At 43.4% G+C, this 22,700-nt stretch overlaps 1 protein-coding gene across 1 annotated transcript; it reads right to left on the bottom strand.

Moving 5' to 3' along the window:
• Positions 1–857: 857 nt before the first annotated feature.
• On the bottom strand, positions 858–22,140 carry ADPRHL1 (ADP-ribosylhydrolase like 1). The gene is made up of 7 exons (XM_008635861.2): positions 21,480–22,140; positions 17,463–17,627; positions 12,289–12,414; positions 9,614–9,754; positions 6,464–6,591; positions 2,836–2,968; positions 858–1,755 (listed from the first exon to the last, which is right to left on the bottom strand). The coding sequence occupies exons 1-7, from the start codon at positions 21,691–21,693 to the stop codon at positions 1,598–1,600; spliced, it is 1,065 nt and encodes a 354-aa protein (XP_008634083.1). The 5' UTR covers positions 21,694–22,140; the 3' UTR covers positions 858–1,597.
• Positions 22,141–22,700: the final 560 nt, after the last annotated feature.

Below are 22,700 nucleotides of genomic sequence, written 5' to 3'. Positions count from 1 at the left end.
ACATGGAAAAAGGCGTAGGAAAGTACTCATGTATTTTTAGCTATCTTTTTAAAACACAGTTCAGCAGCTGGAGAAAGACAGGAGAAACCAACACCACGTAGGCAATCACACACGGTGGAAATTAGAAAGCATTACGCAGACCTCAGTTTCTGAACTTCTAAGGTAAAACATGAGGTTAAACACAGGAACAAATTCTGAGCTTGCTTCTGCATTATTTCATAGAGGATTCCAGATTTGTGCCTGTGCTGCTCTTGGGGGCATTAGGATCTCCGTCGTCAAGGTCTACTGTTTGCTTTGTTTATGGTATGCAACTTTTAACCCAATCATGGTTTGTTGGTTTTCTTGAAAAATGAGGAAATAAAAGAAAAAGGGAAAGAAGAAGAAAAAAAAAAAAACAACAGGGAAAGGCAAAGAGGAAGAAAAAGAAAAAAGAATGAAAAAAAGGACAAGAAGTAATAAAAATTAAAATTAGAAAAAAATAAAAAAGGAAAAAAGAAAAAATAGAAAAAAGAAAAAAGAAAAAAGAGAAAAAAGAAAAAAGAAAAAAGAAAAAAAGAAAAAAAAAAAGAAAAAAGGAAAAAGTTGAAGTAGAACTTGGAGAGGAGAGGTGAGATGAAGCCAGGCAAGGAAAGGCAAAAAAGAACAAAAGGTAATAAAAGGAAGGAAAAAAAAAAGAAAAAAGGTAAAGCAGTTGTAACTTATCTTCTTGGGGTTTTCGTGGTGCTCAGACTTATGAAACGTATCACAGCCTAACCGTTGACCTATTACAACTGCTTGAAGACCTCAGCCAAAAATTCTGATACTGATACACCAACATATAATCTGTTCCATCTAAAAATAAAGACTGATACTTAGAAAATAGTGCAAGATTAATTTATTTACAAATATTTCAGCCAGTTATATTTTAGAGAAACTTTTGTTCTGAAGACTGAAGAAGAATAAGAACATAATTCGGAAATTTTAGACACACTGATCAGAAATTTTAGACACACTGATGCTTTGCTGTTCCTTGGAGGTATTTTTAGTGTTGGCTTTTCCTTTTCTGGAAGCTTCTAATGTAACAATACTTTACACCACAGTGCTGATACAGGGATCAGTGATTCATTAAAAGTAATCCACGAGACATTAGGTTTACAAGTGTCACAGACACATTAGATTTGAGAACAAGGAGGGACACAGTGGTGAAAGGATTGTCAAATATACAGAGAATATCCCTGTAAGTGGGTACTACCATTAGTTTTGCAAGAAAGCATTAGTTCTGAAAATTAATTTTGTATGTGTAATTACTGGAAACAGCTGTTTAGGAAGTGGTATTATAGCAAGTTAGACTGAAATCAGTCAAAAGAAGTTTTATTTATTTTTTGCCATTTGAGGTTTAAGCAGCACTCCTTATATTTAGAAATCCCTCCATCTGTAAAAACCCCACAAATATCGCATATATCTAATCAGTCTAATAATTCAGCTATGTTCACTTGCACGCGATGTACATAGAGCTCTTCAGACTAACTCAGGGCTACTTCCTTCTCTATGAATGCCAGTCAGATATCTACAGGGTTTGATATAGTCTTTATAGAAAGAGAAAATGGCAGAAACTGCTTTACTTTTCCTCCATGGATAGTCGGTAAAGATTCTCGCCCAAGAACTCGAGCCTCTCCCTTTGTTCCAGGTCCTGGTACAAGCCCTTGGGCACCTTGCTCAGGCCGTAAACCAGGCCGAACAGGCAGCCAGCGATGGACCCAGTAGCCGCGCTTTCCCCTGCAGGTTTAAGCACAGTTGCAGTGGTCTCTTAGTGTCACCTTCACACACACAACCAAAAAACTGCGCTGCACAGAGGAGGGAATATTCCACACTGATGGAGTGCAGTGGGAGCATGTTGGGCCAGTCCTAAAGGCTGAGGATGCCTGATTAAGAGAGTGTTGCCAAAGCAAGCACATGGAGATGCCACTGTGGTGTGAACTCCTGGGCTGGGAGCTCACTTGGTTTTGGGAAAATCTACCCCAGCACAGCAGCTCTTACAAGCAGCTAGCCATTGCTAAGAACAAAGGAGGGAATAATAGTTGTTGGGGTGTCTACTATACAACAAAGGTCCTGGACTGGAGAGTGTCCCTTCCCTCCTCACAGCGCAGCACAGCACTGTGCAGGCTCTAAAACATCCAGTCTTGCTGAGGAGCACTGATGCTCTGTGCATGCAGTGCCTGTGGGTTTGTCCCTGCCAGGGTTTGCAGTGGGGGACTGTGAGCTCTCACCACTGTGTTGGGGCAGGTGAGAGACCCAGAGCCCCTGCAAAGGGCCCACACCACATCGGGAGGGAGTGGGTGATTCAGGGCTGGGGTCCTACCCACCCCAGCTACGCTGGCCCTCCCAAAAGCGCAGCAAGATGCGTCTGCTAATAAGAAAGTTCTCTCTCACAAAGCTGTAGAAGTACTTAATTGTGTGCCTCTAAGTGGTGGATTTTATTTGGCTGTCACTTGTTTGGGTGCTATATTATTTTTCTCCCTTATTTAGTTTCAGTACATGCAGCTAAAAGGTTGTTTTGCCAAAGGTGCTTGTGTTCTGTCAGGAACTGTCAGCCCTTTAGAAAGTCCAGCCTGCTGGACTTACTCCTCATGAACCTCGGGCAGAACCATGAGATGTAGGAGGAGCAACATATGAAAAGTGCCATTAATGGCTTGTGTGGCAGCTGCTGCCAGAAGAATGGGGCTTAGAGGATAAAACCAGAGGGGAGAATGTTACAGACAGCATGGCAGATTGGCCAACAGAGGCAGCTGACAGCCAGGAAGGCGCTATCCTGGCCCTGGCGAGGGAGCAGGGGTGGGAAGCACAGGGGACCCTCACCTCCGTGGAACATGGAGCGGTTGCAGAGCTCCGTCCAGTCCCCGCCGCAGCCCATCAGGGCGTCGTACGCGATCATGGGGGCGTCGTGGCCTCGTCTTCCCCCACGGCCTTCGGAGCTCCACCGCCTGTACGTCTGCGGGAGAGACAGCACTGTCAGGGCAGGGTACGGGAACTGCAGGTGTGGGGCACTTGGCCACGCCGGGCTGGAGTCTCCCCTGCCAAGTGGGAATGGCTCATTGGGCTGCGAAGGGCGGCAGGGGCTGTGCTGTGCTGCCGGCTCCTCTGTGTGTGGCGTGGGACGAGCCACGGCGGCAGCTCCAGCAGCCCCGGTGATGCCCGAGGTGCTGGTGTAAGCCAGCACTCCAGCTTAATGCAGCCAGTTCCTGGCAGGCCAAGAGGCTGGTTTAAGCAAGCCAGAAATGCCAAAAAGTAGATGAAGATAGCTTTCAAGTTCACATCCTAGAAATTCCTTACCATATAAAAAATTAAGATTGGTAAGTCTTTGTCAGTCCTCTTCCTGCCTCTGGGAAATATTTTCAACTCCCCTTGTCACACATTTGCAAATGTTTCAATTAGCCAAGTTTTCATAGGGGGTGAAAATGTTCTGATTCAGTAATTTCTTTAGGGCCTTAGTTTCAGACTATGTTAATTCAAGCCCCTTCCTCTGTCTTTTTCTTGCCAAGCCTTTTCTCTCCTCTTCTAAAAGCTCTTGTTGAACAAAAGGGAAAATAATTTGCAAATGTAACAGTTCTTCCCCAGGAGAAGGAAGAAGAAAGAACTCCAAACCCACAGTGAGGTTTGCAAAGGAAAATCGGATTTTCTCTAGAGCAGGTACCTCCAGCCCCAAATCCCCAAATTATCTCAACACTAATAAATTTATAGTTAAAAAATACCTTCCTATTAAGAAATGGGCAACTTTATTTCCTGACGTTTACCTTACATCATGGCAAGTTGAATTGTTGCTGGTTGGCTGGCTCTTGGCTTCTGCAAAGTGTATGAAGAGTTTGCATTTCTCTCTATTCATTTTCACCTCAGCCATTTCATACTTGGCTGAGGTTTATCTACACATACATCAAACAAGGCAGAGTCAGACCACAGCTTCACTCTGCTGCTTCCTTTTTTTTTTTCTTTTTTACAATTTAGGAGATTATTTATGCCTTTATGCTGTCCTCTGCCCCATGCAAATTTCCAGCCTTATTGCTGCAGTTTGGATGCTAGTGGAGCAGCATGAACACACATGCAATGCTACCAAAGGCAGGAGGGCTCAGCACAGAGGGGCTATTCTGGGTGTGCAGCCGGGCGGCTCAAGTGTCACTCTGGTTATTCCTCCTCATCCCTGATGCTCTGCACACATCTGATGTCATCTTGCCTTGTTGAAACAGCTTTACATTGGGGATAGCTGTCCTAGGACTGAACCTGGCGGGACTTAGCTGCACCAAGGCAGCACTTCCCAAACTTCTTCCTTCTCCTTTCAGCTCCAGCGCCTTTGTGCAGCCCTGTGCTGTGCTGTGGCACCAGCCCAAGCTTGCCTTGGGCCAGCAAGAACCTAGTACTTGGATGGGTGTCAGCAGGCACTCTCCGGCTGAAGGCACTGAGCTGTTGCCAAGCCCAGGAGGTAATTCACTCATCCCCTCCTTGCTGTCAACCCCTGCCACCAGTACTTACAGCTGCCTCTGACTTCCTCACCCTTCAGGAGCTCACCTGCTGCTGGCTAGCACTCCCTTTCCATTCTTTTTTTCCCCCTGCTTCCTGGGTTCTTTCACACTGCTGGTTTAAGCAATTCCATCTTAAGGAAACAAGGTCCTTACAGTCTAATTGTCCTGAATGACTTTGGTTTGGTTCCTCCCTCATTTTGTGGCACATTGTGTCCATCACAGGAAAGCGAGCCAGGCGAGTGTTTTGTTTGCAGAATCAAGGCTGATCCCACATGTTGAGAAATGTCTGCCCATGCACCGTGTATCTAACATCTTCCAAATGCGCATCACTGAAAAATTATATATACCACCTTATAGAGAATGTGGCCTTTGCTGCAAAGCATTTCAAGGGGTGATTTGTTTTTGGGAGAGAAATTGCCTTTGAAACATGCTTGGATCAGTCCAAGCCACATTTGAGTGCTTCACTTTCACATACAGCTGGCACTGTGCCTGAAGAAAGGTGTACCTGGCCAAACAGGAACATGTGTATGGTGACCTGTTGGCAAGGGTTGTGCCAGATACCGGTGCTTTATTAACTGCACATGGAAAGCGAGTGGCTGTACTCCCAAACGCAAGGGGACAGCTAGTCTGGACAAAAGGCAAAGAGAGAGTACTCCTGGGAAAAAGGCAGGCAGAGTTGTTACCTTCTCCTTGTCTGTTCTTTCCATAGCTATTAGCACACTGATGAAGTATCTCAGCTTCTGCCAGGCTGTGATTTCTGCCTGCTGATTTGAGGGTCAAGCACCATTTTTCCTTTCTTGTTCATCAAAATAAATAGTCAATAGGCCAAAAGAGTTGGGCTAGGGTAATGAAGGTAAATTTTGCTTCTGCATTAGGAATTCATACAGTTCTCTCTTGAAATGACCATGCGAAATTACTGTTTTGGTTTAATCTCTCCTAAAGCTTTGCTAAGACTCCAGTGGTACCAGAAGGACTATAAAGTAGTAGCAAATTCATGGCACCGATTTAGTAAAATAAATCTGGAAGGGAATCTGTTCTTTAGAGCGAGCAATTTCTTATTACCTGCAGTCAATCAGACTTCCATAGGCACCTTTCACTGCACAGATAATCACCCAAGCATACACAAGGTGACTTCTGAGCATAGAACTATGCTTAAATAGTCTCGAAAAAAAAGATTGGTTTATGGCAAAAGGTGACAAGAACCACATACTTATTGCTTAGCTGCCAAGTGGAGAGCTTTGGGAGGTGCCAGCATGTATCAGATAGCTGTAAACACCAGGAAAGAAGACACATTATTTCTCTCGAGTTAAGAAGATACAACCAGCAAAGAAAAGATCATGTACACTATAAAATAGTATCTCATGGAATGTGGTGAAACATCATCTCTCAAGACACTTAAAACTAGCTTGGCACAGCCCAAGCTGGCAGAGAATCAATCACTTGGCATGTCTGTCTTCTGCTCGAAGAACCAAAAAATCATAGACTGGTTTGGGTTGGAAGGGACCATAAAGGCCATTGAGTTCCAATCCCCCGCCATGGACCAGGATACTCTCCACTAGATGTGACCAAATCCAGCTTCTAATACCTGGGGATATTTCTGTGGGACTCTGGCCATAGCTCCTTAGGCTTTAATGAGAGCCCCAGGCAAGACATTTGCCTTTTCCACCTTCAGATAGCCATGGCCTATGTCCTGTACCTGCTCTGGGTACCAGACCATTAAGTCTGCCTCTCTGCACTGTCTTCTCTCATTGCAGCAAACCCAGGACTGGCGGCAACTGCTTTTTTTTTTTTTTTGAGCTAACGTGTACCTGAGCCAAGGACGGGAGCTGTTTTTTCTTTCTTGAAATTTCAGAAAAAAAAAAATTTCCTGACTACTCTGGCAGCAGAATCAGTTGAAAAATAGTGGTTTGTCTCTTTGAAAATATCTCTTTTGGTTCAGAGCCATCCCAAGAAGTTTTGGAAGTTGCAGTTACCTTTTCTCTCTCCTCTGCATCATAGTTGGCTGGAAAGACAGGTTGATTCTGATTTTCCTCATTGATTTCTCTCTCCTCCAAATAAAACTGCCACTTGGCTTCAAAGTAAAACCAGTGCTCCTGATATTCTGAAAGCAAAAGAAATTAATGATGTAGTATTTCATTTTGAGAACATTTTCAGTTCTTCTTTAACATATTTTAAGGATAATGACAGTGTTGACTGATACGAAACCCCAGGTATTTTACAGTAATATACTGCATATATACTAAGTATGTATGGAGTGGGACATCTAATTGAAAAGAGGGTGCAATGAAAAAAATACTTTCAGAATTTTGTGCTATTTTAATGGCATTTAAGATATATCAAGATGAAATTTTACAAGAATTTACTGAAGAGAACTCCAAGGAAAATATAAGAGTCAACAAAAAGAAAATAATCAATTCTTTGTCAGTTTTTATTCCTTTACTGTGATTAAAGAATATCTAAAAACGCTTCCATGTCCTAAATACAAATTGCCACCTACCTTAGTTATCAATTTTTAATCACATAAATTCTCCAGTGTTTCTGTTCTATTTTCATCGGGTTTATTGTGTGATCATTCAGGAAAAAACAGATAGGAAAGCCCAAAATTCCCATTTGCATATATTATAATACATATCAAATGTAACAAAAGGGATAAATAACACACACCTGCTATCTGTGCCTATAGAAATAAGCCTTTTTAAGTAACCATATGTCTTTCTCCTTTTCTGTCACTTCGGGAAGTGATCTCTAATCATGCTTAATGTTCCACGTGTAAATAAACATTATAAATTTAGTTTGCTTTCAACCCAATGCTCTGGTTCAGCCTTTTCAAAAAGGCTTAAAAAGGCACCTAAGTCAGTCACACTGAACTGTTAAGCACATGCACCTGCCTGCAGAACTGAGGCCTGAGGGAAACCCTGCCTGGCAAGTTGAGGGGGATAAGGAGTTAGAGAACAGTGGCCCAGATGGCCGAGTATGCCAAGGCAAACTAGCAATTTTGGATGGGACTATGGATGTAAAATAAAATTTAACATTCCCACTTTTTCCTTGTCTCTCTCCTGCTTGGCTGCTCAGTGGTGTGTGCTGCAAGTGGCTGAGAAGCACACACACAACCAAACCATTCATCTGAAGGATGTAATCTGATTTTCCTTCTTTTCCTAAAATGCCACAGTGGTGATGCTCTTTGGCAATTAAGACCTTTAAGTAGGGGCTTTTTTGTAAAAATCCAAGCCAGCAATGAGCCTTCAACCACATGCCTGAGACACCTGGAACTGTCCACCTTTTTCTGAGTCTATGACCCAGTTTGACCCCATTTCAAAGAAACCATTCACCAGAACCCTAAAAAAGGGGAGGTGTTTAGAAAAACAGAGTGAAAGTGCACTCACAGCCTTGAGGCCAAGGAGAGCATCTAGATGCATCTACAGCATCTAGAGGAAAAGAAATGTAAGCAGAGCAAATGTAAACTATCAACACCCACTACAGCAGCTGGTTATGATTGTTTTTAGGAATGTGAGTGACCTGACAGGTTTCTGTCTTTTTTGTTGGTTTTTTGTTTGGTTGTGGCTTTTTTCCTAATTCCCCCGTGACAATAAAGCATAACTGCCCCAAAAATGAATGTTTTCTATGTAGCACCTAAACAAGCAAGAAAGTGTGATTATTCCACAGGTTCCAAAATAGACGGATCAAGCGGCTGAAGGAGATTTTTATTGGGTGGACCTGTAGCACGATCAGAATCCCATGCCACTAACCCTAGCAAGGCTCTGCACCTCCCCTCGAGCCCAGCCGAGATGGTGGTCACATTCAGGTCCATGGAACTATCTGGCAGTAATCGCAATTGGATATCAGAGAGGGGTGTAGAGTCGACCTCTCTGTGACATGGATAACAAACTCTCTGTTTGTTATCCATGGGGGATAATATAGCTAAAATAGGATTTTCTAAAACTGGAGGACTCTGTTTGGCAGGATTTCTTTGCAGCGCATCTCAGCAGCCAAGGAGCTTAACTTTAATGCAGGACACTTTTCCCACTACCAAAATAGGATGAAGCTCAACAATACGGGCACTGGCTAGAGGGCATGCCTCAGGAGTCCAGCACGCATACCTCCACGCTGAGGGGTCCTGCTCGGGTGGAGTGACAGGGACCTGCTGCAAAGCCACTCAGAGAGACGCTCGATCACATTAATCCTGCACCTGCTCCTCATGGGTCTCTGCTAAAAAAATCCTGGTGTGCAATGAGGCGCAGATGAAAACGCGGGGTCTTTCAGAAAGCCTTCCTGGTGCTCCTTTCAGATTTTAAACCAGCAGCTTTTCTTCAGGGGGAAGGTTTAATTTCTGGGTGCTCTTGAGTAAAGATTTCTATTGAATTCAATCTTTCTCAACAGCTGTCCCTTAATCTCTTTCCTTGATGTTTCAGTGTAATGATACTCATCTGTCCATGGCAGGTCTCACCGTTACAAACACATCACTCCCTGGCAAGAGGGGACTAAAGTACCTTTGCCCCAAAGACCACATACATAGCAATAATACGGTAGTAGTATCACTACTACTACAGTAGTAGTTGTGTGACACTCAGTTTTTTAAAAACAAGGCTACAACAGGTTGTATCTTAAATATTTGTTCAGAAAAGCAACAAGTCAAATCTGAGGTTGTGGTCAAAAGCTAACTCTTGGTTAGGGGCATCTGCAGGTGCAATTTTCCTGCCAGGATGAGGAGTGTCAGTGTGTTTTCTTTTGGATGATGTTGAACTCCACTAATTGATGGAAGGCAGCTGAATAATTAGTATCTCAGCAGTCACTTTGCCTAATAACCTGCTAAATATATTTTCCTTCCTCCCCCCCGCCAGCAATCTCTGAAGATTCCCTAAAAATAAAACTGTGCCTTAGGGCATGGTCATTGCTATTTTGCTTTGTATTTTTGCCACTAATACACCAGGCAACTAACTGGTGGTAGAAGGTGCACCACCTGTAAAGAGCTTGCTTCTCTGAGCAGAGAAAGCAGGAGGACAACCTGTTGAGGGAGGAGAAGGGGGAAAGCAGCAAGTTGGAAAGACTAGGGAGTGACATTTCTTCAGTGCCTTTTCAGCTAAACACAGCTTTAAGAAAATAAACTCTTGATTCAAACTCGGTACCTGCCATGTGACGAATGGTCTTCTTACAGTATTCTTCAGCCATCGGCACAACCTTCATCATCTCTCTTCCCCACTGCGCAAGGGGTTTCCCTTGTATAGCATATGCCACAAAGAGAGCTGTGCAAAGGGACCCTAGAAAACCTGGAATTCACAAATAACAAGGATTACCAGTGTGCATCTGTGCTGGTACCATCCTTGTTGTCCTTGTTGTTCCTCGTAAAATCACCAGTGGAATGCCTCATGGCTGTCAGGTAGGTTAACAAATGCACACAGCCCATCTCCGCCTGCTTGCAGCCTGACCTGTGGCACGTCGAGATTATTGGCTAATGAGTGGTTCCCACTGGTTTGCGACTTACATTACATGGAAGGGAGCTTCTGTTCTCAGTGGTGTAATGTGATAGAAATTGAGGTAGGGGTCAAAAATAAACATCATCCACCAATGTGATACTGAAAATCTTCTAATTGAAGTCACATGAAATAATTGACTTGTACAAAGTGATTCAATTACAAGCTGTATCAGCTTGTTTACAGCATCATCCAGCCCAAGAGTGGTGGTTGCTAGATCTAACACTATTTCTGGCTCATTTGACTCTAAGGGAACAAACCCATGTCCCCTTAGAGGAAAGAAGAAATTGTCCAAGAACAACACGCTTATCTTCTACTTTGGTTACAAATATTTCAACATTGTAAATATTACAAATATTATAACTGTTGATGGGCACTCAACACTTCCATGACACCAGAAGCAGTAGGGTTCATTTCTTGTATTTGCTTGTGCTCTTAGCATTCTGTCAAGGGCAACAAAATTAACCTGGTGCAGTGTGCAAAAGAAGCTTAAGAAAACCAGTCAGTTATTTAAATAAATCCCAGGTGAGCAAAGTATTGATGCATGTGCTTCTCTCAGTGCATGGATCCAAAAGCGTCCACTCCTGCACAGAGGCAATCATGAACTTTGTGTGTTTTGCTGAAGGTAAAACCAAATTATTTTAGGAGGTGACAAGTCCAGATGAGGCGATTACTAATTCCCTCTGCCACAAGACCTGTAATAGTGGGTCAGGCCCAAGGCGCATCCAACTAGAGTCCAGTAGATGTTTTCATAAAGAATAGAAGCCTGTGTAGAGCCAATCTGAAGAGTCTCAATCAGGTAGACAGCATCTATCCCAGATGACACAAAGATCCTTGAGTGCCACATTTACCATGAGGGTGGCAGCAGAGGGTTTAGAGTGAATCAGAGGGCTAGCAGGGGGCAGTGGGACAACTCAGTCAGAGGGTGGCAGAGGCTAGGGTGTGCCCTGAAGGTTTTCCAGGGGCTGGCAGTCTCCCCCTGCCCACTGCCCAGGCTGTTGCTGTTGCCCTGCTCCCAGCAGCCCTCACACAGCCTGCTGCCCCTCACTGGGGAAGAAAGCACACCCTGGCCAGGGTGTCTGCCTCTGCAACACAGTCAACCTAAGTGGTTTGGCTTCTCCATTCCCCAGAGCAACTAAGCTAGCTTCGTGGCCATTTTAATTACACAGCTTGTTTGATTTGACTTGATAGTCTCTTTGCCCGGTCTCCTTTGAACCCAGGCATATCTGTAGACTTTGCAGCTGTCTGTAGCAGTGAGGTCTGAGGCTTCACTATGTATAACATGGAGAAGTATTTCCTTTGTCTGCTTGTTTCAGTCCTGACTGACACACTAGTCGGGTTTTCTGAGTCTTTGAGTTATGAGGATCACAACTGGCATTTCACTGATACCTTTCAGGGTGGCAGTGAGGTGCATGTGGCCCTTCCACCCCTCTCCTTCCTGCCTCCCTGCTGTACCACTTGTTTCTTTCCCAGCTGAAAACTCTGGATGTAATATCTCATTGTATGGAAGGTGTCTGACAACTTGGATCCTCCTTGCTGCCATTTTCTGGGTCTCATAAGCCCTTTCTGGCATGAGGCACGCAGACTGCCAACAGTCTTATGGCTGCTAATGCACCACAGACTTTACATACCAGCTTAATTTTCTGCTTTGTTTTGAACCCTTTTCCCCTAACTTTATGCCATCCTGATGGCTTCTCTGACTGCTTCATAGCACTGAGCGTGTTGAACATGTCACCATTCATTATGGTTTTATTTATTGCTGTTTAAAACAGACAGAATGAATACATGTTTACATAGCATAAAATTATCAAAATGACAGACCTGAATATTAAAAACAACATTAAATCTGCTTATTTAGGTTTTGTTTAGAAAATGTTTCAGATTCTATCCTAAAATATGTGGAGTTAGGTTTTTTTGGCTTACTACCTTTACCTACGGTGATTGGATATGACTAAATCTGCCAAGAGAAAAATGCTGTTATCCCCTGAACCATAAATTTGCATGATAACAGTGAGTCATCTAGATAGACATGAATCCTAAAATTTGACCCGGGCAACTAACATGAACATGCTTTGGACAAAGCAGGTTGTGTTTACATATTGGGATTTTAGGAAAGAAAACAACCTGAGGATGCTGTCAGCATAATATACAAGCAGCTATATCAGCCTATATAAGTAACATACACATGTATGTGTTAACCAAGCAAAGTTCAAACTGAGGCCTTGGAGCCTGCAAAGCAGAAGTAGTTTAACCAGGGGGGTTCACAGGAGCCACGTTAGTCCCTGCAGAAGAGCAAATCTGCCTTAGGGATGTCAGAGTGTGGGCATTACCTGTGGGATGGTTATGAGTCATTCGTCCACATTCAATGCTCACTTCAATAAGCGACTCCAGCCTTTCTGGTTTCCAGTATCGCATCCCTAAACACATGGCTTTTGTGGAAGCTCCAAATCCAGAACCTAAAGTGAAAGGATAACACCAAGCATTTAAAAGGAGACTGATCTCACACAAATATGTTGATAAAATGTGAGACAAGCACACTTCATTAATTCAGTTCATGTGTGGGAAGGGAACTCCTCAGGGAATGGGAAATTAACATGCAAATGAGTTACAAGTTTTGAAAGTTTCTTGCAAGGGATTTTGCTCCTACATAGTCATTCTGGTTTTACAGGTATGTTCCAATATAATCAAGTGCTATGAAGAGCACAGTGGGTTCAGAAAGCAGTGCGCTCTCTTGTTCACAGCACTTGTTTGATCCAAACTCTCATCCCATCTTCACTCATTCTTGGCCGACACTTCTGTTTTGCTTGCTCCAGGTGCCCACACTAGAAACAGAACTTTGAGAAACAGATACATTTTCCCCATGCCCTTATTTTATAGCTGTAAGCACACAATTAAAACACTTTATATGAGCCTCAGAGTTCACCTTTCAATTTTAATGCACGTTTCATCCTGGAGAGCCTCCCCAGTTTCTGCTACATACAAAAATAATGTGTCCAAAAGAAAGTAAAGGCTACAGAGCCAAATCCTACAAAGTTAGGCAATGTCAGAACTGGAGTTTCCCATGCAACCTCAAATTAGTGCTTGTTGTGCTACAGCCTACACTTACTGAGCTTGGTCTTGGGAACATCTGCCTCTGTGCAGCAGAGAATTTATTTATTGAATAGCTAATTCAGAATTTCATTTAATCCTCAGCACTGAGTGCATGATCCCAGGTGTTCAACTTTTAAGCACTTCATTGAATGGAGTTAAACTTATTAATGAGTTTCTCTGCAGTACTTATCACAGTAATATCAGGATCCCAGAGAAGTTTTAATGAGCTTATCTTCACAAGGCACCAGTGAGGTGATTATCTCCTCTTTGCAGCTGGTGAGCCAATGCCCAAAAAAGCATTAACTCATTGCAGGCAACCACCCTGAGATGGATAGGCTTTGATTTTTCAAAGTACTTGGCATTTTTCAGCACTGTCTTTGCTCAATCACACTTCCCAGTGACCTTGGGAATAGCTGAGAGCAATCAGCATTTCTCTATTTGGTTCCTGGAAGATAAGGGGCATATTTATGCTACCTAATTTTAGCCTGTGTGAACCTGCATTACGAGCCCAATCTCCTTGTCTTTCCCAGACAGGCAGCATGGGGAAAGGCTGTATGTCCATGAGTGTGTATGATGGCATAGTAGGAGCAACTCAGGGGCCAGAGTGAATTGAAGCAGCAGATGCCAAGGAGCCAGGGTCATGCCTTTCAGTCACTTATCTGCAGAAGGGCCCTCAGCTGCTCCACTGGGATTTGTCTGTTGTGGGAGCAAAACACATGGGGCTCTTTTGGAACACCTCTTGCCATTTACTCTCATCCCAAGTGGCTCCAGCTCCGATGTCCTAAGATTATGAGTGTGATACAAGTAGGGTAGTGAGAGTTGCAGGGAGATCTACTTCAAGCCAAACTGAAGCCTGAGCCAAACTAACATAAGCTACCTACTGGCATTTCCAGGCGCAATATCTGAATTTCCCTCTTAGGAAGAGTTCTTCTCCTCCCCGAGAGCAGCTATCCAGGAGCAGATAAAACTGTCTGCTGGTCCCACATATCACACAGAAACCACAAGGAAGAGCCAGGAAGAAAATCCAGTCTTCCAGGGCACCACTCAACTGGGAGAAAATATCTCCTCCTGCTTGCAAGACCAAACTCTTCATGAAACCATCTGCTGCTGTAGAGTAGCAGATGAGAATCTTCACTATGCAAACCTGGTTTCTCCAAAGGACACAATCCATGCTGGTTATCCAAGAGGGAAAGCTCTTGTACTGCACAAAGCTGCTAATTAAATAGCATCTCTCACTGTATCCAAAGTGGAAGATGTACTACAGTAATCTGACTTCTGGTTTGGAGGAGATTCTCTTTCCCACTTTATTGCGTTCCTACAGTCTGGGAAGTTCCATTAAAACCTTCTGCAGTATTAGAAAAGTAAACTTGGTAACAAAAAATTCCATCACATGGAGTAACATTAAACCCAGACAGAGCTTCAGGAGCTGTTAACTCCCATGTCTCATGTCTACCATTTGAACCAAGGACATAAGGGACAGTGAGACTAGTCTGAGCAATGGGTGACACATGTGACAACATAAGGAGTGTCCTCCATGATCACACCAAAGGTCATACCAACTTATCATGTCTGAAAATGAAGAGGATACTTAAAAAAGAGTAAAAGAGAAGTACAATGGCACTATCCCTTTGCACTAACTAAGCTGCTGACAGTTTGTCTCCCTGATCCAGGAGGCAGCTAGCTATTCATTGTTCTGCTTAAAAACGCATGAAGGATTTCCCCTTGGTGAATTTGCCCAGCTCTTTTTTGAACTAGCATGAACCGCATCATCTGCAAATTGGCTTTGGAAAATAGTTATGCAGCTTATGTAGGTGTGTGAAGGAGTCCTTTTTTTTGCTTCCTTTGAGCTCATGACCTCTTAGTTTCATTTGAAGCCCCTAGTTGCTGTCCTGGAGGAGACAGTGAATTTTGCTGTACCTATCCATGTTTCCCAGTTATTTTCATTTTCCTTCATGCACTACATTATTCTTTTTTAGTATGTCATACCTCAGTGTGATTTTCTTCACTCTACACCTGTAGAATAACGAAGATTAGGGTAATGGCTGCTAAGCCCTGAAGAGGATGTGCCTTTTGTGACTACAGATAATTCTGCATGAAAACGTAGAGCCCAGAACCTTTATCTCCTGTGCATCTGCAGCTTAACCCTCTCTTCAATTTTCCCCTCAATTTCTGCATTTTCCCTCACATGTTTCCCTCATGCTCCTCTGACAATACCACCAGCAAAAGGGCACTGTTTTCAAGTGCTTCTAGGAAGCCCAGAAGTTGCTTCCACAGTTGCAAATAAAGACCTGCTTGGATGCTGCAGTCTCAGCCTGAAATATGCACGACACAGGTAGAGCCCAGCTATTTGACTCGGCATTTGACTGGCCTTTCGCAGCGGCTCCAAAAGCAAATCTCTGGCTCAGGGGGTACCACCTTACTCAGATTTTAGTTCCAGTTCTACAACATCAATGATTCTCTTCTGAACAATTTGAAGTTTTAGCAATGGGTCAAAACATTTTTACCATGTCTCAGAAACAGCAAACTCATCTGCATCAAAACTTTAAGCAAATACTGACAGACAAAGAAAGGCAAACACTTAATGGAGAGAACGTTAGCCTTGCACTTATCAATGCTGTAAATGGTAAACAAGCTCTTAAAATGGAAGGTGTTAGACAATCTTGGGCAGGTTTTCTGATGGTCACAGGAATCTCACCAGCCTCTAACATAACCCAGGTATCTCTGCAAAGAGTGTGGCAACGAGCATGACATGAGGTGGCAGAGACACCTTGGGCAGTTTGACTTAGGGATTCAGTGTGCTGCCTAAACCCACAAGAATTTGAGCAGAGAAGCATCCATAAGCAATGCAAAATTACCTAAGATAAGTCCATGAAGGCTGGCACATGAACTATTGCTGGAAGCAAGATAAGATAGAATGCCCACAGCAAATCAGACTTTCGGTTCCAGCCTATCTAAAATATAACCTGACTGCTAGGCATTCAATCCCAGGCATTCAATGCCTGTAGCATGTTTTTGCCTCAAGAAGAATTTAGTGCAAATTCAATTAAATGTTAATTAGGTCCATAGCAGTGCTTGGTCCCATAGTAGACAGAACATCTCCATTCAGGTCACTGGTTCTTCTGCTCTCAGGGTGAAAAAAAGGCTTCTTGAGATGTTCAGGATGCTTATTTGTCAGACCAGATGGAGAAGGTGGCTTTTAGCTGTCAGATCTCTCAAGGCAGGAATTAATTTTAGATTCTTCTAGCCCAGAGTGTCCCCAAAGCAGATAGTCCATCATGGAAAGCTGGGGAGGAGGAAGGCTGAAAGAAGAGATGTAGCTCCAACACTGCACTGGACCAGGGAACAGCCATACTCAACTGCTTGTTGAACAATGTTAAGAGCTACTTGGGGCCAACAGCATCTCCCATGATTATTTTCACCAAATTTTATCCAGTGTCAGTCAGAAAACACATGACAAGTGCCAAAGGGGCACTTTCTCAGATCTGGCTGATAGCAGGGTGGGAAAAGTAAACCCTTATCACTCCCAGCAGCTGTTGTGAGGAGCGGGGGACAAGTGAGAGATGCTTTTTTTCATCAGAGAAAACTGGCTGCAGAGACCCAGAAATAGCCATGGCACTGTGCCACCGGGTCTTTGCCATGGTGTTGCATCAATACGCAGTTGTGTTGAGCCAGTGTGCTCTGCAGTGGCTGAGTGTCACACCAACACAGCCAACACTGGTGTGAGCTGACACCGTTTTATGGCTGTCTGGGTCTCCCTCTGATAACGGGGTGTCTCTACGGCCTTTCAAGATTAATTGCACTGTATGTGTATGCACATAGCTGCATGAGCATTATTTAACTTGAAGCGGAAATTTTATTCATTGTAAACATAAATGATCATAAAGAGAAGGAAAGAGAGGGTCAGGTGTAGGTAAACCAGGCTACGAATATTAGGGATTGTCAACAAAACAACCACAGTTGTTAGCAGGGGGTCCAAATGGAGAAAAGTCTCTGCTTTCCCTCCAGTGAACAAGTTGGTGCTTAGAGCAATTTACAGGCTTGGCATTTTGTTTCAGATCTGGTATCACTGAAAAGATCCAAGTCTACAAACGTTTAAATGAAAAATGGCAGAAAATATTTCTTAAAATAACCATTAAACTCAAGGACAAAGATCTGGACCCTGAGGCACAGAGCCAAGGACAAAGCCTCTTTAAATAGATGTTAAAAAGGGAGGGGTTCACTTACAAGAGGACACAGTGCCCTACAGAAGGAATTCTTGGCAGATCTCTTGTCATCCTCAGGCAAACATGGAAATGTTTCAGGGGTAGTGGCCTTTGATGTCACGGGGGAAAAGGAAACACTTTCCACACAGCCACAAACACCGAGAGCATGCATTATTCTAGCCAGGGCCTCTAAAAGGAAAGCAGTACCGTACCCTTTTCATTGAAGGGCGTGTGCCAAGCGAGAAGGTGGTTGTCTGGTTTTAACTCCCTGCAACCTTCGATGGTGGCGGGGTCCGGCCGCCTCCCTGACAGCTTGTCAACAGCATCCACATAGCGCTTCACCAGCTCCCGGTACAGGTCTTCTAAACACCAGTAATCTGCTCAGGGGAGGGAAGAGAAGGTTATTGTGTGAAGGCAGAAGGGCAAAACACCACAGAAAACATGTAAGCAAGTTCACTATGCATTTGAGAAATATTCCTGTTTCCATTTCCAATATAACAAGTCATATTTCTGGTGCCACTGTTGACACATTTTTACACAACATGACAACCGGCTGGAGGGAGAATGGTCTTCACTCTCAATTCTCATCTTTCCCTCCATTTCTTCCCATGTTTAATTCCTTCACTGGAATGATGAAGCATTCTGTTAATCCACAGTAGCTGCTGAGGGCCTGTATTTAAGCTCTGTGGTGTGAAGTCGTTACAGAGATGTTCAACTGTCTGGTGACAGTGTGGCTGCCATGGGGTCTGGGTAAAGCCAGGTATGCCTAGCTCAGCCCCTGCCTTTACAGATGTGAATCCAATCTAAAAATGAAAGCTGGTTTTTTTTTTAATTACCACATTATATAATTACTTTAAGAAGTATGTATGACTAGATACAAAAGCAAATTAGCAACCCCTTTTTAAAATCTGTATTTTATATAAATTTTGTCAAAAATTTGTAGGTCTTACATGTAGGGATCCAAATATCTTATAATATCATTAACAGTGAGCTTTTATAAAAAATATTACAAAAATCAGTAAGAGTAGTAAATCCCTACTGCCTGAAGGCACTTTCCAGCACATAAATTTCTCTAATGTAATAAGTTCACTAACAATATCTGTTTATACATTATTTTTACCAAGTCCTACAGTCTTGTCTGAGGAGGAACCTTCCCCCTGTTAAACATATACTGTTTCTTCAGTATTGCTGCTTCTCTCGGCTGGTGTTGTCTGATGTTGGTCTTGAAGAGTCCTGCCTTTTACTCTTGTCAAGGAAAACCATCCACTGGCATCTATTACAACTGCGTAATCAGTGGAAACAGAGGCCAAAGGGATTTATCCACTTACATATTTTCTACATACTTAGAGAAACTCCATTTAATACTTGGTTAGTTGCACAGGTTGAAAGACACAACAGGAGAAGTTCTTCTAAAAATATCTTCATTTTGTCAGAGAGGGTGAATTCTGGAAATCCACAGTTTAACTTAAGAGAAAGTTTGGAGTCCAGAAGCCAGAGACATTCTGAAGTACCAGTTGTGGAGGCAGGCAAAAGAGAAGATGAAGGGTCAAACATTCGTCTTCTTGCACATAAAATAGTACCCTACCAGTTATACTGGCCATCCCACATGTAATCCGAAAGAAACAAGACACTGTCAAGCTGCCAGTTCTTTCCAGACTTAGGAGTCAGGTGTCACAGTTTATCCAGATGGGAACTGCCTGGCAGTTCCTCCAGAAACCTTGTCCCCAGAGCCAGAGTTGCTGTGGTCCAGCACCTCCAGGCTGTTCAAGCCCACCACGGTTCCCATGCCTGGAGCCAGATTGCTGTCTCAGCCATCAATAGGACAGGTTCTTTCTTTAGAAATGAACTCTTATTTTTTTAAACCCATGTGTAAGTAAGAGAGGAAAAGGCTTTTGTCATTACAGGGATAGTGTCCCTGGGTTTGATGATGCTGTCCTTGTTCCTCCCTTATAAAACAGATTCCTCCTGGAAGCAGATGTTTTGTCTATCCTTCATTGTCAGATCAACCTTTCAGTCAGGGCACATGGTGGATTTGGGGAGCACCAGCTCAGTCTGCAGCAGTGCCCACAGCCCTGGTTGCTTGTGGCCATGCCCCTCCTGGGATGCTCTCCACGCAGCCGCCAAAGCGCTGGCCAAAATCCCCTCCCCAGGTGGGAACAGCATTTGTCTTTAACACAAGCCTGCACCTCATGCTTGGCTGCTGCCTCAGGCTGGGAGCTCCCCCGAGGGCAGTGCCCTGACAATGACAACGGGACTGCCTGACTTTAAGCCGTGGGCAGATTTAGTCCCAGCCTACAAGTATCCCGCAATTGCCCGCAGGTGAGCATCCGGGGAATGCTGTGGCCAGCAGGCAGCCAGCCAGGCAAACAGGATGTGTAGGGAGCAGGGCAGTGAGAAACAGAGATATTTTTATTGCCTTTTTTCCCCTCTTTTTTTTTTTTTTTTTTTGGCTGGTAATGTTCCAGTCACCCAATATATTCTTTAAAATCTGTTTCCACAGCAGTAAGGGCAGGTCCCCAGGGCTGGGGGCAGACGCCTTCAGCCTCACAGATGTTTCCCTTCCTCTGCTCCACTCTGTTGACGTGGGTGATTTGGCACCTAGGCTGGGCCATGGGCAAGCCACGGGGCTTTTTTGCATTCCCTGTGGGCAGGAGGAGCCACTGCTGTGGGCAGGAGCAGTTCTTGTTTCCCTTGTGGGAAGCAGGGAGAAGGACTTGTTTTATCCCACTCACCAATGTTGCTGTGAAATGAAGATTTCTTACTAAAATTCCCTACTCCATCTTGCTGTTTCCTCTCCAGCCCATGAAAGCACCTTTTTAAAATGCTTGTCTGATCAGCTCACAGGGAAATAAGAATGTAGGATAAACGCAGCCAATGGAAACAATAGCTTAAACTTTTTTCTTTAGAGCAATTTACAGGCTGCTATATTTAAGAAAAGAATTATTATTTTACTGTTGGTCTAGCTGACTTGATTACCCAGAAGTTATGGTTTTAGAGGGTTCAGTAAGCAAGAAACATATGATACGTATTTAATCATAGCCTACATTCAGAAATATACTAGTCATCTTTTTTCTTGATAGGCTGACATCTTGCCCTTATCTTTAGTGTATTAGCTACTCCTTAAACCATTGGTTAGCTAATAGCCAAGTATGAAGTGTCCTACACACTCTTCAACTGATCTCTACATACTAAATTTAGAGCAGATTGGAAGCAGGCAGATAAAGGAGTGAAACACTAGCACAAGGGAAATCTCATTGATGTGAAGGATACTTGGCTACACTGTGAGCTTCTGCTACTGGTAGTTATGCAGTGTTATGAGTTTTAAGAAAAATCAGGAATATTTAAAAAATTTTTAAATAATATTTCCTGATTTAAAAAATCAGGAATATAAAAAAAATTGAATCATTGTGAAGAGGCAAAATACTGCTGAGAGGTCACTGTCTTCTGGTGTACTTTCTATGATCTTGCCAGTCTCAGCTCTAGTTTGATGGGTAAGGTGTCGATACAAACACTGTCTTTTCTTAAACAGACTACCCCCACTTTAAGAAAAAACAAATGTTCTCTCTCAAACCATTGTGATTTTAGAAGACATATCTTAATAACTTCCACTATTCTGACAGATTTCATCATAAATACAGAATGTTAGGATACTTTTTGGACTAAAGACATGGAGCTCTCCTAATAAAACAAATAGCTTTTTTTCTGGCTTTGCAGATGCAACCCTTTGTCTGAGGGGCAGCAAAGAGGAGACAGCACTAGTGCTTTTAGCCTGAAAGAAGTACTAAGGTAACTCTACTCCAGCCTGGAGTTCTGGACACAAACACGTAAAAAATGCACTCAGAAGAGTTCTTATCTTTTACAGAAGGATATCTAGTGGCTATATTATTCCCTAATGTATTCCAGCATACAGATAATCTACTTGGCAATTATTTTTGTTATGCTGGACATGTGATATTTTAGTCTCTAAGCTTTAACCAACTGTATATCTCTAGAGAAAATATAGGAAGAGCCCCTCCACACTCCAGAAATCAAGACGACCCCCCGGTTCGTAAGATGGTCACAGGATTGTAATGGAACAGCCAAACTAATGCACATTCTCATTCATGTAAGCAGCATTTCTGACATGCTTTCTTATGACTTCCCCAGCAATCAGGCTTATTCTAAGAACTGCAGCAGCTCGACCGTTCTGCTCCTCTGCAGACTGCGTTCGCCATTCGCGCCGTACCTACCTGTGATGACAGCCTCAGCTGTAGCCATGTGCATGAGCGTGTTGTCACTTACTGGCCACTTGTCAGGAGAGAGCACCAGGTTCTCAAGCCCTCCAATTTCCTTCAGCTCCTGCTGGATTTTTGCACCTAAGGCATTGTTTTCTCGGGAGAAATTGCGATAACCGAGAGCATCCCCTACTCCAGCCAGAACAAGCGCAGCCTTAAATTTATCCATCCCCAAGACACTTTCCACTTTCCTTTTGCCTGAGACAGCCACCGAATCTTGATCTTCCTTTGTTCCTTTGCCTTCAACTCAGCTCCCCCGACACTTTATATCAGCCATTGTGTCACACCAAGAGCTCTCTCTATAAGGCAAGGACTTCCTTTTCTGGCTCTGCAGATGCCATCTCTTGTCTGGGACCCGACAGAGAGGAAATATTTCATAACCCAGGGATTTTGCAGGGGCTTTGTTCAATGAAACTGTAAGAGCAGACCTGCAAAAGCCTTGTTTCTGCAACCCAGCTTAAAGCAAGCCAAGAGATCCTTAGCCCTACCCAGCCAAAGTAACTCTACACCCAGAAAAACAGATGCCTCCACAGGGGTGCTTATTTATTCAACAACTTGTAAATTAATATTTTTTCTTCTGCCCATTTCTGATATGCTGAAGTCAGCCTCCCTCTCAGGGACCAGTCAGAAGTAAAGGCTATTATAAAAGCAGTTTTCCAGGCTCTGTACACACTAGAAGGAGGGATCAAGGAGTAAGAAATCTAGTGAAATGCAGATGACCTCTCCCGTTTCTAATTACGCCCTACAGAGATATTTTGTTAGCAGCTTTCTTGTTCTGTTCCACCTAGTACAAGAATGTTCCGCTAATTCACTGCACCCCTGGATAAACACTGAGCAAAACACCAACTTCAATTCCATGCCTCTTAGTCCCTGGCAAAGAGTGACTTTCTCCTGAAGATGAGGTCAGTCCACACTTGGACTCTGGAAGGAAACTATTTTGAAAGATGTATTGAAATGGCATCCTGTGAGTCTAATAAAATCCTAAAGACTCACAAACAACTACTAGTACTACTTTACAGATAGAAATAGAAATGTAAATATAAATGTAGGTAGATAAACAGAAAGCTTTGATTGACTTGACTATAATTTTGATAACAGATACCAGGGGAAAGGTCTTTGTTTTTTTTCAGAGGGCAATACTGATTGCTACCCAGATGGAAAAGGCCAGCAGTGTAA

This window comes from Corvus brachyrhynchos, unplaced genomic scaffold, assembly GCF_000691975.1.
Source record: "Corvus brachyrhynchos isolate BGI_N302 unplaced genomic scaffold, ASM69197v1 scaffold83, whole genome shotgun sequence".
NCBI classification, from domain to species: domain Eukaryota; kingdom Metazoa; phylum Chordata; class Aves; order Passeriformes; family Corvidae; genus Corvus; species Corvus brachyrhynchos.
Note: the sequence above shows the minus strand (reverse complement) of the source record. Positions and strands in the feature narration are given on the sequence as shown.